General features: G+C 53.6%; 6 protein-coding genes across 6 annotated transcripts; 2 read left to right on the top strand and 4 right to left on the bottom strand.

Moving 5' to 3' along the window:
- The first annotated feature begins 127 nt into the window (after nucleotides 1–127).
- Nucleotides 128–1,896, top strand: HD553DRAFT_311506 (casein kinase II beta chain). The gene is made up of 7 exons (XM_046179977.1): nucleotides 128–243; nucleotides 327–376; nucleotides 446–527; nucleotides 593–655; nucleotides 772–884; nucleotides 954–1,128; nucleotides 1,196–1,896. The coding sequence occupies exons 1-7, from the start codon at nucleotides 180–182 to the stop codon at nucleotides 1,717–1,719; spliced, it is 1,071 nt and encodes a 356-aa protein (XP_046036595.1). The 5' UTR covers nucleotides 128–179; the 3' UTR covers nucleotides 1,720–1,896.
- HD553DRAFT_33311 (uncharacterized protein) lies at nucleotides 1,868–4,493 on the bottom strand. The gene is made up of 5 exons (XM_046182087.1): nucleotides 4,221–4,493; nucleotides 3,104–4,027; nucleotides 2,821–3,041; nucleotides 2,446–2,762; nucleotides 1,868–2,371 (listed from the first exon to the last, which is right to left on the bottom strand). Exons 1-5 carry the CDS (start codon nucleotides 4,228–4,230, stop codon nucleotides 1,966–1,968), a joined length of 1,878 nt encoding a protein of 625 aa, XP_046036594.1. The 5' UTR covers nucleotides 4,231–4,493; the 3' UTR covers nucleotides 1,868–1,965.
- Nucleotides 4,494–5,037: 544 nt separating this feature from the next.
- HD553DRAFT_311503 (uncharacterized protein) lies at nucleotides 5,038–6,274 on the bottom strand. Its single transcript, XM_046179976.1, has 7 exons — nucleotides 6,218–6,274; nucleotides 6,100–6,138; nucleotides 5,984–6,004; nucleotides 5,885–5,909; nucleotides 5,738–5,790; nucleotides 5,449–5,626; nucleotides 5,038–5,341 (listed from the first exon to the last, which is right to left on the bottom strand). Exons 2-7 carry the CDS (start codon nucleotides 6,132–6,134, stop codon nucleotides 5,327–5,329), a joined length of 327 nt encoding a protein of 108 aa, XP_046036593.1. The 5' UTR covers nucleotides 6,135–6,138; nucleotides 6,218–6,274; the 3' UTR covers nucleotides 5,038–5,326.
- Nucleotides 6,275–8,471: 2,197 nt separating this feature from the next.
- Nucleotides 8,472–10,560, top strand: HD553DRAFT_350114 (thaumatin family-domain-containing protein; the record flags this gene model as incomplete). The annotated part of the gene is made up of 9 exons (XM_046183510.1): nucleotides 8,472–8,561; nucleotides 8,629–8,884; nucleotides 8,964–9,032; nucleotides 9,103–9,318; nucleotides 9,388–9,473; nucleotides 9,549–9,559; nucleotides 9,614–9,776; nucleotides 9,837–9,908; nucleotides 9,978–10,560. The coding sequence occupies 9 exons, from the start codon at nucleotides 8,472–8,474 to the stop codon at nucleotides 10,473–10,475; spliced, it is 1,461 nt and encodes a 486-aa protein (XP_046036592.1). The 3' UTR covers nucleotides 10,476–10,560.
- HD553DRAFT_350113 (uncharacterized protein) lies at nucleotides 10,522–12,000 on the bottom strand. The gene is made up of 5 exons (XM_046183509.1): nucleotides 11,511–12,000; nucleotides 11,307–11,438; nucleotides 11,072–11,182; nucleotides 10,865–10,966; nucleotides 10,522–10,769 (listed from the first exon to the last, which is right to left on the bottom strand). Exons 1-5 carry the CDS (start codon nucleotides 11,892–11,894, stop codon nucleotides 10,689–10,691), a joined length of 810 nt encoding a protein of 269 aa, XP_046036591.1. The 5' UTR covers nucleotides 11,895–12,000; the 3' UTR covers nucleotides 10,522–10,688.
- Nucleotides 12,001–12,155: 155 nt separating this feature from the next.
- On the bottom strand, nucleotides 12,156–15,341 carry HD553DRAFT_355624 (uncharacterized protein; the record flags this gene model as incomplete). Its single annotated transcript, XM_046183828.1, has 13 exons — nucleotides 12,156–12,431; nucleotides 12,494–12,694; nucleotides 12,766–12,963; nucleotides 13,024–13,188; nucleotides 13,251–13,427; nucleotides 13,493–13,635; nucleotides 13,670–13,917; nucleotides 13,986–14,329; nucleotides 14,386–14,473; nucleotides 14,542–14,629; nucleotides 14,692–14,782; nucleotides 14,867–14,908; nucleotides 14,970–15,341. Coding segments are annotated over 13 exons (2,433 nt in total), but the record flags the coding sequence as incomplete, so codon positions are not given.
- Between the last annotated feature and the right edge of the window lie 29 nt (nucleotides 15,342–15,370).

The following is a 15,370-nucleotide window of genomic DNA, read 5'->3' as shown; positions in this document are numbered from 1 at the left end:
TTAGTCCAAAGGTTGTGGGTAGATGATGGTCGACGCTTAGTCCACGCTCAAATACGCTGCTAGCTGATGATGACTTCGTCAGATTACAACAAGCATTATCTCGTTCTCCAAGGGTAGCTTGCAACATCGTCGACCTGACACCCTCGAAGATCTACCTATACAAACAACTAGAGCACAAGATGGACCCAAACATGGACGCGATGAGTCAGGATGCGGACATGATGGAAGAAGAGCCGGAGTACGGTCAGTCATTGCACCGGAATGCTCAGCCTATCTCTATCAACGTGCATTAACGCTGACCGGTATGCGATTCGTTTGCAATCTAGCTTCGAGTAGCCAGGGTAGTTCGTCTCAGACTTCGACTCTGACCTGGATCGTGAGTGATGGTCACGACTGCTTATCGAACTAGGCTTGAGCTTGGCTAACGGTTCGCACATTCCGATAGAACTGGTTCATTTCGCTACCTGGCCATGATTACTATTGCGAGGTCGACGAGGATTACATCGAGGACGACTTCAACTTGACCGGTACGTCGGCTTCAAGCATCAAATGTCCAGGATCTTACTGAAATGCCATATCATCCTGTGTTCAGGCTTACAAAGTCAAGTACCTTTTTGGAAAGAAGCGCTAGAGATGGTCCTTGACGTAGAACCAGGTCAGTCTAGCCCATGCCTCAAAACGACCGATCATCACAATCAGTGTGCTCATACACAATCTTTCGCACGTCGTACTCCCTCGGTCTACCCTCATCTTGAACCTCCGTCCGAGCAGAAGAGGACACCCTCACCATCCCCGACGTATCCATCATCGAATCCTCGGCCGAGCTGTTATACGGGCTCGTTCACCAACGATTCATCCTCACCAAGGCCGGTCTCCAAGCCATGGTACGCTGCTTGTCGCCTCCGTCACTTCCGTGTGTCTGACTGACAATTCTGATGGCTTGTGCTCTGCAGGCCGATCGATTTGAACAGTCCGCCTTTGGAATCTGTCCCCGAGTTTATTGCCAAGGGCAGCCCGTCATCCCCTGCGGTCGCGTAGATACGCCGGGAATCGATACGGTCAAGCTCTTTTGCCCGAACTGCCAGGATATTTACGGTCCCATGAGTACCAAATATAGCGGGGTCGACGGTGAGTCCGCTCAGCGGCTGACATAGTGGGAGCCGTGGAAACTGATAGATCGAGTTCATTCATGTAGGGGCCTTTTTCGGTACGACGTTCCCCACCCTCTTCTTCCAGACCTACCCAGCATTCCTCTCCATGCCATTCAAGGGTTTCCCTCCGCCTCTCCCCAGCCCGACATCGACATCGGCCACTTCAGCCCAAACCCCTTCCTCATCCGCCTCGACCTCTAGCAAAGCCGATGCGAACACCAACCCATCGCCCATCGGCCCCCCTGAACCTCAAACCAACCCGGACCCCTATGGAGGTCAAAAACTTCCTTCATCCGGTCAATACGTCCCGAGAATATACGGCTTCAAGGTCTCCGAACGAGCTCGAAGCGGACCCCGGATGGCTTGGTTGAGGAATCGACCGGACGAGTACGACGATCTCGCCAAGGTCGATTGGAGGGGACGTTGGCTCGGATCGAGAGCGCAGGCAGAAGAAGGGAGAGGAGGTTCGGTGGTGATCGAGAAAACGGGGGAGTCTGGAGCGTTGTTTGAAGAGGACGAGGTGCTCGTCAAGTCGGATAACGAAGAGGAAGAGGAGGAAGAGCAGTAGTTGGCGAAAGGGAGTCGTGTACCATATACTTTTACACTTTCTGGGGTTAATATGTAGATGTTTAACGAATTGAAGGATTCCACTTGGGTGTTGGATGTCTGGTATATACAGTGAGGTCAATCGGAAGTTCGCGTACCGATCTGCAGCTCTCAATGAGTTTCAGTGACCGCAAAGGGGCAAACGAGCTCGGCTCGGGTATGGTATATTGTTACACATTAATTATTAGGTACGGTCCATTCATTCGATCTACAATCCTTGCATCAAGTTCACTACTACTTCAGCATCGGCATTCTCATCTACGCCCTCCATCACTGGCGTCTGTGCCCCAGTGCCTGACGGTGACAAGACGGTCGCATTGTTTTCCGACCGTCGTCGTGGCATGGAAACTGCCGGGCCAAAGAAATCGGCATCGTCTTCGCTTTGCATGTCGCAATCGTTTCCACTCCGTCTTCTCTCGGCGACGGCGGTGGTGGACTGGGCTCGACCTTGCGAACTGGTTCGGCCAGCAGAGACCTTGACCCAGCGGCGGAACCAAGAGCCGAGGATCCGTTTGATGGCGTTGTCGAAACCGAGGTATTCCGTGTTCTTGACGACGCCTTGCCAGGTCACCTCGCCTCTGGCAAGTGCGGTCTCTAGAACGGAAGCGTCTCCCCTGTAGACGAGGTCAAAGAAAATGGTGTCCGCAATCAGTTCCATGCCTTTACTTGATATCACGACAAAGCTCACCAATAGAGAACGTGAGCGAGGACAGCAAAGCTCCCCGGATCAGGTAGTGGCAGCCATATCGTAGTGGGGACATGAGCGGGCGTTTGCAAGATCCTAGCACCCTTTGCCGTTGCCGGCCGAATTTGTCGTCGTGGCGAGCTGCTTCGTCCGGCGTGCTCGCTTCTGACAAACGACGTGACGTCACTCGGAGCAGAAGGAGGAGGGACTTGGTGAGACGAGGAAGCCTTTTGTATGGGGGGTCTGTCGTCCAAGAGTTCTGCGAACAAAGCTGACTGGCTGACCAGATAGTCGCGGTGTAGGTTGAACGTCATAAGCTGCTGGGATGTAACGATTTCAGTACGATTCGGTCCGATCTGAGATCTCATTGATACTCACCTTGCGGGAAGTTTGAGTACCTGCTGCAGATTCCGGTGCTTCCTCGGTTTGGGTCGACGCGAAAGCGCCCGCGTTGACCAGGGCTGGCGAGACTCCTCCGTACAATTGTGGCGTCGAGGATGGAGGTCTCTGCGACGTCACATCCTGTGCGGGATGATCCGAGAACGATGCGTATTGAGTGGGCGAAGGGGTCGTCTGTCCCGGGCCTCTTATAGGAATGACTAAAAGTCACATGTCACGTGAGCAACTTGAGGACAAAAGGGTTCAGGGAAATGTCACTCACGGACTCGGCAGTCCGCAGTAGCGGGCTTGTTCCAGAAATTGGGTGCGAGATTATGCAAGCTCTTGACAAAGTAGGATTTTGGTATGCCTTCCTGTCGCTTCCTGTCGCGAGCTGGCAGCGGCTGTTTCGAGCTCGACGCTGATGGTTCTCCGCGAGCGTTTGACAAGGGCGGCGCCGAGCTGAAGAACGGCGTCTTGTATCCGGCCGTCAATGGCGTATGTAGAAACTGGGAGTGGGTCGGAGTCGCGGTAGGAGGAGGAATGTTGCGCAAGATGCTGGGCGTCTGTAGATATCCTGGACTATCGAGACCGACTGCGTCCCGCGCTGCACGGTCTCCTGCCGGACCTCGAGGAGAGTCCGGCCAGCTAGGAGCTGCTTTCCTGCGTTCACGACGCATGCCTGTAGAAGTCGGAGACGACATGACGAGGGGAGATATGGGAAAGGTAGCGACGGCTTGATCCTCTTGAAACCCGGCCTCGAGAGAATGGGTTGCGCTCAGACTAGGTCTCCTGTCTACTGCGGTCATGATGGCGGGGCTGGTCCAGGTAGACGATATAGCTCTACGGTCTTCCGTCAAGTATGGATGTTTAGGTCTTGAGAAACGGGCAGTGACCGAGTTGGGTGACAAAAGACGACGAGTTGTAGGAGTTTGTCGGACTGCACTGATAGGCACGGATATCGAGGCTGACGAAGGTGGAAGTGAAGAATTCGAGTCCTCTTCGTCCCGTTTGTGATACAGGGCTCGGCCGCAGTTGAGGTTTGTCAGGACGCTCAAGGGGGTAGTCGTCGGTTTATCACCGCTGGCCGCCTCGTTCCCCTGAGATTCAGATTCGGGTCGGGTGACCTGCCCATGTCGTCTGGGAAAAGCGTCGGCCCTCAAGGGCTGAGACCGCGGAGGAAGGGATGTGAATGCAGATTGATTTGCTGACCAGCAGGACGGCAGTCGACAATAGGCATGAGATGTGACGATGGGATTATTTTTTAGCGCCCAAAGGGTGGATCGTGCCCGCGTCGAAGTCGAGACAAAGAGCAGAGATCGCAGAAGAAGAAGAAGAACGGCTATGAATCAGTGTCCGAGAATTCTTGTGTACACAGCTTTCGTGGGTGCCGAACTCACGTTGTGTCATCGTAGCGAGGGCAGCCTGCTCGAACAGATCTGTGTGACGGCGTCAATTGCGGCGACGAATTGTTCCGGGTTCAACCTGGTAACCGTATATCGGTTGGGCGAACAAAAGAATACTCGTACGCTCGCGATTCCGCCAGGATTGCCACGCGGAAGTAATCAGGCAAGGTCGCTGATGCGAGCCGACATCCAACTTTGATCGAGGACACGACGACGTGAGCCGCAAATATATCAGTGGGAAGCCGTTGTTCCGAGAGCGCTGGAAACGGATACTTCCCTTTCTTCTGGTTAACACACCTTTGAACCCGTGAACACCAGACGTGGCCGTTCTGCGAGCGCGGTCAAAAGAAAGGGAGCCAGCTGGGTCCCGCTTGTATTGCGACCACGGCCGTAGTTGCGTAGTTGTCACCTTGCAAGGTCCTTTTGTTCTTCCTTTCCCCTTTGTTTGTGATCTGTGAGTGATGTAGTTGATCGAGCAGGAAATTCGGGAAGATCTTGCCGCCAGGAGCAAACGAAAGAAAGGGGTTGTCATGATGACCGCCATGTCAGCCACGTTGTCACAGGTCCACGAGCGAGCAGGCGAAAACAATAACAAAGGGGTTGTACCCATCATCCGCGCATTACACCGAATCCTTGGTCGGTGCAACTACAGCGCCGAGCGAAGGGCGAGCATGATCCGGGGTTGTCCCTTTCTTTCTGGTTCTCTACAGAAAAAGAAATAGAAATTTCGCCTTGTGCTCACCGCCCGCTCGAATCAAAGGGACTCGCTGCCCGCTACGCCCGAAACAATTTCAAAGCGAATTTGTTGCTCTTCATGACAGTTATGATACAGAGATGAGAAAACCTTCGGCCCGGATCCCCCGAATGAGGACAATAGTAATGAGATGCGACGACTTTCCCTGCGCTAGTCGCCCAGCGAGGTCCTGTTTTATCGCGATTGTGGTCGTGGTCGATCCAGGGTCGACGAGGCTGAACGTTAACAGGAGTTTGTGGCGCTGACTGTCACCAGGGGGTTTGTTGGCGTGAGAGAGTCGTGATCGGAACCGCACCCCCGACGGAAGTTACAGATATCGAGACTTGATTGTCCGCTCCTTTCGATCTCAGCCGTAAAGACCCTACATCGCCTCACGAAAAGGGGAGAGAGACAAGACATCTCGCAGGCGTTAGCCTCTGCGGCGATGTTCGAGTGCAGACGCCGTGTGGTCAAAGGCCTAGAACTCACTCCGCCATAGGGCATCACCCCGCCGTAACCCATACCAGGCATCATCCCACCGTAACCCATACCAGGCATCATCCCGCCTCCATATCCAGGCATCATCCCTCCCATCCCACCGTACATTCCCCCGCCGTACTGACCGGAATAGCCATCGAGTCCTGACATGTGAATGTGATGTTCTCGTCTATCGAGCGGGACGGTCAATTCCCTGTCGACGACGTAGTAAGAGAACCGCCGGGGCGCGACACTCTCGCCGAATCAAGCGCATCGCGGCGGTTTCAGTAGAAAGACTTACCGATGAGCATCGAAATCATCGTCTTTTAAGTCATACGCACCTCCGCCAAGCTGCTGACGATCAGAGGCACAACCAACAGAGGTAGGTTTGTCGGTCGACCATCCCAAACATCTGCAGACCGGCCTAGAAAGTTGGGTTGGGACTCACGTAACTTGGATATCCTCCCCCGTATCTGTTTCGATCAGCACAAAATGGGTCAATACCGAATTCTGTAGAGTTTGTGCTGCTTTGAAGATTCATACTCACCCTCCCATCATTCCCATTCCGCTAAAGTGAAGGTGAACAAACTGGACGATCAGCTCGGAGATTCGACCTCGGTCAAATAGAAAAGAGGCTCGGACGCGAAGATCTAGCCGACTTGCCCGTAGCCACCACTCATCATCATCGGGTCCATCATGCCTCTAACATTCAACCGCAAAAAACGAAGATCAGCATCGAACAGGGCCCCGATCAGGAAACGCTCCACAGGGAAGGGCAAACTATAAATGCACCCCATCATCCCTCCCATCCCCATTCCCATCATTCCCATTCCAGGATATCCCATGCTAGCGACGGGCAGATCCAAGAGGAAGAAAAACCGAGATGCAAATAACGCGTTTTCATGTCAGTACGACACGAACACGACACGAGGAGGTCCCAGATACGCTAGAACTCTCACCCTCCACCCATGCCGCCGTAACGCTGCGAGCAAGATTGAATCACACTCGATCAGCTACCTCTGAGGGTGGCCATGTCGTCGACGAGTGGCGCGGAAGAGCAAACTCACTTGCATGCCGTAACCACCGTAACCTCCGTCTATCGCACCACCGATGCAAGCGAGATCCACTCGTCAGTCCCTCGGACGGACACGGGCTTACCTTGATGCTCAGGCTAAACGGTGTTCGACTCACAACCTCCCATTCCGCCGTAACCTCCCATTCCGCCGTCTGCTTCGCAGTTAGACATGACAAACGCGAGCGAGTATTTGTATCAGCAATTCGCCCCGACACTGATAATAGGCAGCGGAGGATCTTACATCCACCCATATAAGGCTGCTGCATTTGTAATTGTAGTTGATTAGGATCCATGATGATAGGTGAAGATCGGACGCGAATCCGAACAAGGTCGACGTCGATGTTAGCAGGCAGCGGGTGAGAAGGCTGAGTAGGGACGGTTTGGCTCACGTTCATGTTGCTCTAAGAAGATGGCGGTCCTTATATAAGGAAATGTGTTTGTACTGCTTGGTCAACACTCGCCTGATATCGAGACTGATGGACAATTGTTGAGCGTGTTTGTTGCAGTCGCGTCTTCTTGTTGCCTGTTGATAAGCGAGAGGCCGGAGGCGATAGATGATTCAGGCAGGAAAACCGAGGTGCCCGACAGGAATAGATAGATAGAAGTAGTCGAGCAGAGGTTGAAAGAAGATAGGGGGCGATGGTGTGGAGTTAGGAGGAGGACAATGAGGATCGAGAGAGGGCGGGTGAAAGGAAAGAACCACCGAGGGCACGTGAAGGGGAAAGAGGGATTGAGACCCCGCGTCGACGTGATTGTCTCGCCTTGTCACGTAGGCAAGGCGTGAGACCGTTTGATTTCAGAGCAGCTTTTCTTTCGTCACCCGAGGTCGAGCAGGAGATGAACGAGGGGTCGGAGTGTTTGTATCGAGTGGTATGTGTGTGTAACTCGGAGGTCGATCGAGAAGAAACGGCGAAAGGAGCTCGGAAGGTCGAGCCAAGTCGACTCTGGCAGGAAAATTGCTTTGCCCACGATGTCCCGATGTTGCCCCCCTTGATTCCCTGGACGCGCCGGACAGGCAGCAGCAGCTCGATCAGGAAAGACAAAGGAAGCCTTCTCCAGCCAAACAAACTACCCAAAGGGGGTCGAAGGATCTCGCAGCAGAAACACGGAGATCACGGGGCTTCGAACGCGTCGCCGATCAACCTCGCGCCGCCACGCGTTTCATCAGACCGTCGAATGATCTGCCACGATCAAAAGAACAATGGGATTTCTGTAGATGACATCATTCGTTGAGTTTAGGGGTAAGTCGGCCGAGGCTTATCGCTCGATCCACCATGCGTGACTCTCTGACCCCTATCTCCCCTGGTCTCGTGCCACTCGTCGCCGACACACTTCCTCTGACTTCCGGGACTTTTTCCTTATTCCTCCGCGTTTCACTTGCGATCGTCCACCCAACGAGCCAACGCGAATAGATCAAACGACCCGCGATCCCCAACTCGCACAGATATATCCCTTCTCACGTCTCCGAGTTTGAGGAGAGGTCTCCGCGGTGCGAAAGCTGATCAGGATACGTCCAGAAAGGTTGACCTGCCGACGATCAGGCTACATTGCCCGGGGAAAAGTCGCAAAGGCTCTTGTGTTCGATGTAACACAAGCAGTTTTGCGTTTTGCATTTGCGTATTGCCTGGACGATATCGTTATGCAATGCTAAGTCGGAATCCTCAATATGTTATATAAGAGGCATGGGATTTGAGGATTGGTTGTCCTGGTTCTGAAGGAGTGAAAACCAAGGGAAAGCTCAAGCAGCTATCTTCCATACTGTTCAAGGTGCCGGTCACCATTTCTGCTCGCCAAGCTGTTACCTTCAACGTTGATCGTGAACTCTCGAACACAACTTATCTAGACCGTAAGACACCCCGACGAACCTATTGTTTCATGCAACCCAACTCCATCGATTTCTTCAGCTGACACGGATGCCTTTCGCTGCGATAGAAAATAAAATTGTCCAACACACTGCAAGATGAAGGCCGTTCATTTTCTCTCCCAAGTCTTGGTCCTTCTAGCCGGGTCCAGTTCGGTCTTGGCCAAGGATAGGAAACTCACTATCAAAGTAATTTACATCCGGACTATCCTCGCACTTCTCTTCGATCCCATTGCTCATAGAATATCCTCTCCAGAACTCCTGCGCCGCCAAAGTCTGCCCGGGGGTCGACCAATCCGCCGCGAAGAAGAAGCTATCCTTCCCCAACGGAAAATCCGGCAACCTCGGCGGGTGGTGTCTCGGTTCGGGCGAGTCTACCGTACTGACCCTGCCCGGGACTTGGAGCGGCAAGTTCTGGGGCAGGACCGGGTGTGATGAAGGTGGGAAGTGCGTTACGGGAAATTGTGGGGGTGTGGACTGTACGGGCGGGAACGAAGGGTCTGTCACTCTAGGTACGTTCAGCGAGGTCGACCGATTTCTTGAATCACGCGTGTTGATTCTTCAATCTGTGATGTTTTGATGTGGGATCAGCCGAGATTACTACTTTTGACGGCAGTAACGCTCAGGAATTTGACTTCTATGACATCAGTCTTGTCGACGGTATGCACCCTGCGGTCTTCCTTCTGTAGGTAGGGCTTTCACTGACGCCCTAGCCACTTTCGCGCGACAGGCTTCAACATCCCGGCTTCCTTGAGCCTGCCTGGAAGCCAATGCCCGACCTCGTCTTGCGAAGGCAATGCCAACGCCCACTGTCCCGACGAACTTCGTACCTCGATCGACAAGGGCACCAACATGGCCTGCATGTCCGCCTGCAAAGCTGGGTTCGGGGTCGCCACCGTGTCTCACGGAGGAGGCAGTTCCAAGGCGAGCATGAACTGTTGTTCAGGTGAGCCTCTTTGCTCTTGGGTTTGCAAGGTTGAGACACCGTTTATTGACGAAGGTGCGATCGACAAAGGGCCCTGGGCCTCTCCTGAGAACTGTCCGAAGGATTGTATCGACTACTACGGCGCGCTGAAGGACGCCTGTTCGACCGGTTACGCTGTAAGTGATCTTCATCAGGTGCAAGCGTGCTTCAAGGCACTGACGAGCGCGAGCACCGAATCGCGATGATTGCAGTATGCCTTCGAGTGAGTAGTACGGAAGCAATCAAGGTTAAATCACCTGAACGCCATCCTTCGCAGTGAGAACCATAAAAATTCTCTCGGAAGCTGTCCAGGCGATCAACCCGACTACGAGCTGGAGTTTTGCCCAGGCGGGTCTTCTTACGAAGGAAACGCTGGTGGAGATACCAAGTACCTCAACCAGATTTCTTCGCACGAGACTTGCGCTGCAAAGCCCTTGCTGGTGAGCTCGCGTTGATCAGACGTGGTTTGATCACCTTGGTTCACGAATCTTGCGTTTCAGCCCGGTTGGAGTATCGTCGAGCCGGCAACCCTTTTCGCCGGAGGAGGCAAAAGTTCCAATCAAGAACCTCAGGTAAGCATGATACCTATACCGTAGTCATCCTTGCTATAACCGGTGGATTGATATGCACTCGGCTACCAGGCCAACACCGAGCAGAAGGGCATCGGCTCTCCAAGTTCAGCCTCTTCCACCACCTCAGAACCCACTGGAGACGCTGCAATCCCTCCTGTCCCGGTGAATTCGGCGGCCTCTTCTTCTATCGCTCTGGGCGTGGCAACCGGCCCAGCCGAGATTGTAGCCACGACCGAAAACGCAGTACCTGCACCTGCACCTGCAGCGACCTCGGCTTCGCCTACGACCCTGACCGATTCCGTCGAGCCCGTCGTCCCTCCCAAAGGCGCGGCGACGACCGCCACTGACCCTGCTCCATTCGTGCCCACCGTGCCCGCTCCGACCGAGCCCGCGGAGACAGTTCAAACCGGCCGTGGACATCATCACGGATTCGGGAACCCTCCCACGAAACGAGACGAGCAAGAACGTTCGGTTCCGCCTGGTGAAGGTGGTAATTACGCTGCGAAAAGGTCAGCTCGTCAGCACAAGAAGAGGTTGATCCACAAGTCTGGCGCCGGCATCTTGTAAGGCCGCTTGACCACAAATACCCCTCGCTCTTGATAGGGACATGCTTTTGTGGAGACATGAACATATCATCTGCTTTTTTTTTTTTGACCTTTCGTGTTTGTTGTCCAGCCTCCAAATATTCAGCTTACAAACGATCCCTTCTCGAACCCTACAACATGCCTTTGCATTTTGGATCCCTGTTCCCGCTCTCCCGTCTCTCGAAATGCGACGTGTCTACTCGCCAGACTTGCCTTCCCTCTTGGCTTGAGCCTTGGCCTGCAGGGCCCTTCGTTTGATCTGGGTGGTCATAAAGGTCTGGAATACCCACAACGAAACAACCAGGCAGATCAGCTTGGGGTCGACATCTTTGGTGTGACAGCGTCGAGATGATGTGGCAGAACTGAACTTACGCCTACGACAAAGCTGACAAAGTTGAACCAGATCACCCAGGTCTCGGCGGGAAGGAAGGTCTGCGCAAACGCGATCGAGAGGGGTGAGGTGATCCACATTGACTATGAAAAGTTTTATGAGGGAAGGTGTAGCACCCCATCGACGTGATCAGCACGATGAACCTGAGCAGGTCGAAGAGAGAATACGGGGTGCAGCAGCACGCATACCTTGAGCACAGTCGGTAGACCCATCTTGACGGTCCTGATGACGGTTTCAGCGGAACGAGCTCCGTTGATGATAGCCATCGACGTGATGTATACTACGGCCATGACTGGGGTCTAGCGAGAACAAGGTTGAGAAGCCAGGGATTGTCAGTCGGACTCGCAGCGTTCTCATATAGCTACCCGCCGAGCGGATAAAGCATCAAGCCCAGCGGTCAACACCCTTGCTCAAGCCACTCACTTGAATCGACATCATCGCAGCAATCTGTCCCAACCGGGCGAGAGCCCCGGTTCTCCCTGCAAACATCTTTTGGAAGAACCCTACGAAGAAGTGGGCAAGAGGAGCCGAGACTAGACCTCCATAAGCGGACATCTGTAAAGCGTCTCCGATTCGGTCTCAGCGTCACAACTCCAGATCTCAAAGAACGTGTGGACAGGAACCCACCTGAATAGCTTTCGAGCTGACTCCGAGCTGGCTCAATAATCCCAACAGCTGAGGAGGCGCCACTCTTCTCAGATTGCTGTTCTTGGCCGGCCAGTCCTCCTTGAGGCTACCGCTGGCCCGGGCGGCGATGACCTCTTGTAGGAAGAAGAGGATACCAGAGGTAACGGCCTTGGTCTTCAGAGGCTTGACAGCGAGATTGTTGAGGTACCTTGCCAGGAGACGTTGGAACAAGGGAAGAGCAGGAGGAGCCGCTGAACCCGATGTCGAGGGACGCAGGACTGAGCCCGTAAGCATGGGCTTGACCGCCTTTGCGGCTGCATCGGTGACAGCAGAGGTGTCAATGTGAGGCGAGACCTTGGCCTGGACGGTGGAAGTGGCGGACATGATCGCGAGGTTATGAGGGTATATATTCGACTTGAGATGGTATACAACAGGTGGAGGTACCGAAATGAACCCTGAAAGTCGAGAGGTCTAGGTCGAGAAAGAGGTATCATCGACCTCGACGACGTCGAGCCGGGGCCATCCTCTCTCCCCCGATAACCGCGGAGATAACCGACGCGTCGAATAACCGGAAACGTGACATATTTCATGGATACAGCAGTTAGTACGTCGTAGTAGCAATCGCGCTCCTGTACATCAAGCGAGTATCGCCTTCTTGGCCTGCTCGACGTCAAAAATCGGGAGCCCGCAGGCAAAGTCGCGACAGATCCGCAGATTCTCTTTGATGTCTTTCCCAGCGCTCCGGTCGCGCTCGATGCCCTCGACGATATCCTTGACGACCGCATTGTAACGAGCCAACCCCGTGGGCGGATTTGACGGATCGATATAGATGATGACCTTGTTCGGAATGTACCGAGTCGCATGAAGCGTTTGAATCATGGCCCGAACAAATGTCGAGTCAGATGCGCCCATAATGACGTACTGCATAACATAGGAACCCGTCAGCCGGTAAATCGTAAGCTATAATTTGCCCGACTGCTTACCTCTTGCATCCCTCTCACGGCATCATCACCCCCGGCGACAGCGGTGGCAAATACGAAAGGAGCCTGCTTCAACATCGCCTCGTTGCTCTTGAGAACCCTCTCCGCCTTGTCCCGGTAGTCTCGATATCGGTCCGAGCAATAATGGGCCAATGCGAACAAGTTGTGAACGGCCACCGAGGAGGCAGCAGGCTCAGCGCCATCCTAGTAAGTCGATACAGGATCGATTAGCTCGAGTGTCTCGGTTTCAGTTTCAGGCCAGAATCCGCTCTCACCTGAGACTCCTTCATTCGAACCAATACGAGCTCGTCCTCTTCGCTCGCCCAATAGCCCCCTCCTTGTTTGTCTTCGAAAAGCTCGTCCATCTTTTCTTGCAACTGAATCGCCCACAGTAGATGGATTTCCTGCCCCGTTATGCTGTACATGCGGATCAACGCTTGAATCAAGAACGCATAGTCGTCCGCTTGGGCAGTCTAAAAGACAGTACATGTTTAGCGTTCGGAATGGCGACTTGATTGGAACGCGCGACTCACAGGACCTTTGCCTTCCCTCCAACTGCGAACCAGCGTCCCAGTAGTCTCATCGTACATATCGCTGTGAATGAACTGGACAGCGCGTTCGGCAAGTTGGCGACATCGACCAGCGATAGTGTAACGCTCTGAAGGCAAAGAGGCGGACGCTTGAGCCAAGGCATTAATCTAAATCGTGCATGCATCAGCGCGCGCATTTATCCGATCGAGATGAGTGTTCCACTGCGCACCATCAGACCGTTCCAAGAGACCATGATCTTGTCGTCCAGATGCGGCTTCGGGCGATTCTGTTCACGCCATTCCCTTAGACGCACGATCGATCGCTGGATGATATCGCGGACTTGATCTTCGCTGGTCCCATGTTTCTTGGCAACTTCTGCATAAGAGAGGGTTTGATACAGCGTATTCTGCAAGACATTGATGTCAGCGAGCAGATCTTCAAAACCACACGTGCTGTTGAAGCGAGTCTCACTTTGCCCTTCAGCTCGTTCCGAGCATCGTGCGAAGGATCCACGTTCCCTTTGACCTTCACGTTCCAGAACGTGGCAGCGACCTCGGCGTCATCACCTAGAACCAGGTCAAACTCCTCGCGCGTCCAGACGTAAAAGGCACCCTCTGCATGGAAAAGGAGACGATTAGGCTTCATCACCCAAGTACCAAAGGTCAGGCCGGTCTGACTTGCCGCTCTTCTTCCCCGGATTCTCCAAGCTTTCCCCGCTGTCGGCATCTTCCGCATTAAACATTCCACCATCGGCGCTGACGAGATTTCTCGAAACATAGTCGATAATGTCGGCAGCCAGATCTTCGCAAATCCTGCGATTCTCTTCTTGCGGTGCCGGTAGATTCGGGAGCAGAGCAAACTCCAAAGCAGAGAGGGCAAGTTGTGCTTGGTCGTACCTGCATACATCGCAAGGTAGGGGATGAGCACCAGTAGGAGGGCTCGATTGCAAGGGTCCTGGACCCACAACATCTTCTCGAAATGAGGCAATCGAAAGTACTCGTCCACGCTGTATCGCGCGACTCCGCCACCGACCCAATCTCTCACACCTCCCTTCCACAAAGCACGTAGCATGTCCATACCCATGATGGCTGCATTCCGCCCTTCTTGCTGTGATTCCTCAGAGGCGTCCTTCTTGACAGAATGAGCGGCAATCCGAGCGAGGATGACCATGTTCTGAGAGGTGGACGGGAATTTGGGACCTCGACGGGAGAAGCCGCCATTGACGGGATCGTGATTTCGACAAAGATACTTGTAAATCTTGTGGACTGCTGGGTTGATTAGACCGGCAAGGTTCGTGGAGGACTCGGACTGTATTTAAACTGAAGTTAAAGCACTTCAACTCTGGCTTGAAAGGCGAGCAGGACACTCACATCGTCCGAGACCTGCACATCCTTCAGCTGCTGGATGACGTCACGACCGTTCTCGATCACCATCTCCCGTTGATCCTGCCACCTAAAATCACACAAAGTGTGATGTAAGCCTCCGGGACTCGAAGCGTAGAAATGGAGGGCGGTGCTTACAGCTCGCTGATCTTGTCAAGTAAACCCATGAACTTGCCAAGAGGAAAGTAGGTACCGGCGAATACCGGTTCGAGGGTAGGGGTCAGGACTGCGAAAGCTCGTCTGTTTGTTACTGCCAACTTCAGACCGGCGATTCTTAAATCGGCTCACAAACAGACATAGGCCATCCTCCTCCTCCTGATGTGGCCTGCAAATATTGCATGTACATCCGATCAACGTCGGGGCGTTCCTCCCTGTCGACCTTATATAAAAAACGCATGTCATCGGCGTAAGCGGACGACATCGAGATATTATGATAGCTGTTGCACAAGCGATTCTAACATACCTTGATACAGATGAAATACTTGTTCATCATGGCCGCACAAGTCTAGTATGCCGATACGTCAGCACATTCACCCTCGTCAGCAAACGAGACCCCACTCGCTCACTTCATTTGAGAAGCTCTCCTCAGCCTGCACTCCGCACCAATGGCAGGTAGAGTACCCAACACTGAGAAAGATCATCTTTTCCTCCTCTCTCGCCCTGGCTATCGTCTCCGGTGTCCATTGCTGCCAGTGCACCGGGTTCGACTTGTGTTGAAGCAGGTAAGGCGACCTCGCTTGCTCCAACGTGTTCTTCAGAGGCGGCAGCTCCGCCTTGCCTTTTCCTTTTCCTTTAGTCTCGTGAGTCGACATTTGGTAGTGATGATAACTCGTCCAGCTAATTTTTCGAGTATCAGCTTGGCTTCCATGAGGACTCCAAGATGTTCGACATCTCGAACACTTGAGCTGACCTGTATGCAACTCGGGGGACGTTGAGCGGATGCAAAGTGGTAAGGTGGAGGTCCCGG

Source organism: Filobasidium floriforme (genome assembly GCF_021052385.1).
Source record: "Filobasidium floriforme strain CBS 6241 chromosome Unknown HD553scaffold_11, whole genome shotgun sequence".
Taxonomy (NCBI): Eukaryota; Fungi; Basidiomycota; class Tremellomycetes; order Filobasidiales; family Filobasidiaceae; genus Filobasidium; species Filobasidium floriforme.
Note: the sequence above shows the minus strand (reverse complement) of the source record. Positions and strands in the feature narration are given on the sequence as shown.

Excerpts from the sequence above, each read along its gene's own strand:
- HD553DRAFT_311506 (XM_046179977.1), top strand. The coding sequence starts at position 180 with ATGGACCCAAACATGGACGCGATGAGTCAGGATGCGGACATGATGGAA. Across the intron at positions 656-771 it reads GGTCCTTGACGTAGAACCAG|AAGAGGACACCCTCACCATC; the intron begins GTCAGTCTAGCC and ends CCGTCCGAGCAG. Across the intron at positions 1,129-1,195 it reads CAAATATAGCGGGGTCGACG|GGGCCTTTTTCGGTACGACG; the intron begins GTGAGTCCGCTC and ends TCATTCATGTAG.
- HD553DRAFT_350113 (XM_046183509.1), bottom strand. The coding sequence starts at position 11,894 with ATGTCCGCCACTTCCACCGTCCAGGCCAAGGTCTCGCCTCACATTGAC. Across the intron at positions 10,967-11,071 it reads GTCTACCGACTGTGCTCAAG|TCAATGTGGATCACCTCACC; the intron begins GTATGCGTGCTG and ends AACTTTTCATAG. Across the intron at positions 10,770-10,864 it reads TTGTCAGCTTTGTCGTAGGC|ACCTTTATGACCACCCAGAT; the intron begins GTAAGTTCAGTT and ends TGGGTATTCCAG.
- HD553DRAFT_33311 (XM_046182087.1), bottom strand. Across the intron at positions 3,042-3,103 it reads TACTGCGGACTGCCGAGTCC|TCATTCCTATAAGAGGCCCG; the intron begins GTGAGTGACATT and ends TGTGACTTTTAG. Across the intron at positions 2,372-2,445 it reads CTCGCTCACGTTCTCTATTG|GGGAGACGCTTCCGTTCTAG; the intron begins GTGAGCTTTGTC and ends CCTCGTCTACAG.
- HD553DRAFT_311503 (XM_046179976.1), bottom strand. The coding sequence starts at position 6,134 with ATGATGGACCCGATGATGATGAGTGGTGGCTACGG. Across the intron at positions 5,791-5,884 it reads GGGGAGGATATCCAAGTTAC|CAGCTTGGCGGAGGTGCGTA; the intron begins GTGAGTCCCAAC and ends TCTGATCGTCAG. Across the intron at positions 5,627-5,737 it reads GATGATTTCGATGCTCATCG|ACGAGAACATCACATTCACA; the intron begins GTAAGTCTTTCT and ends CCCGCTCGATAG.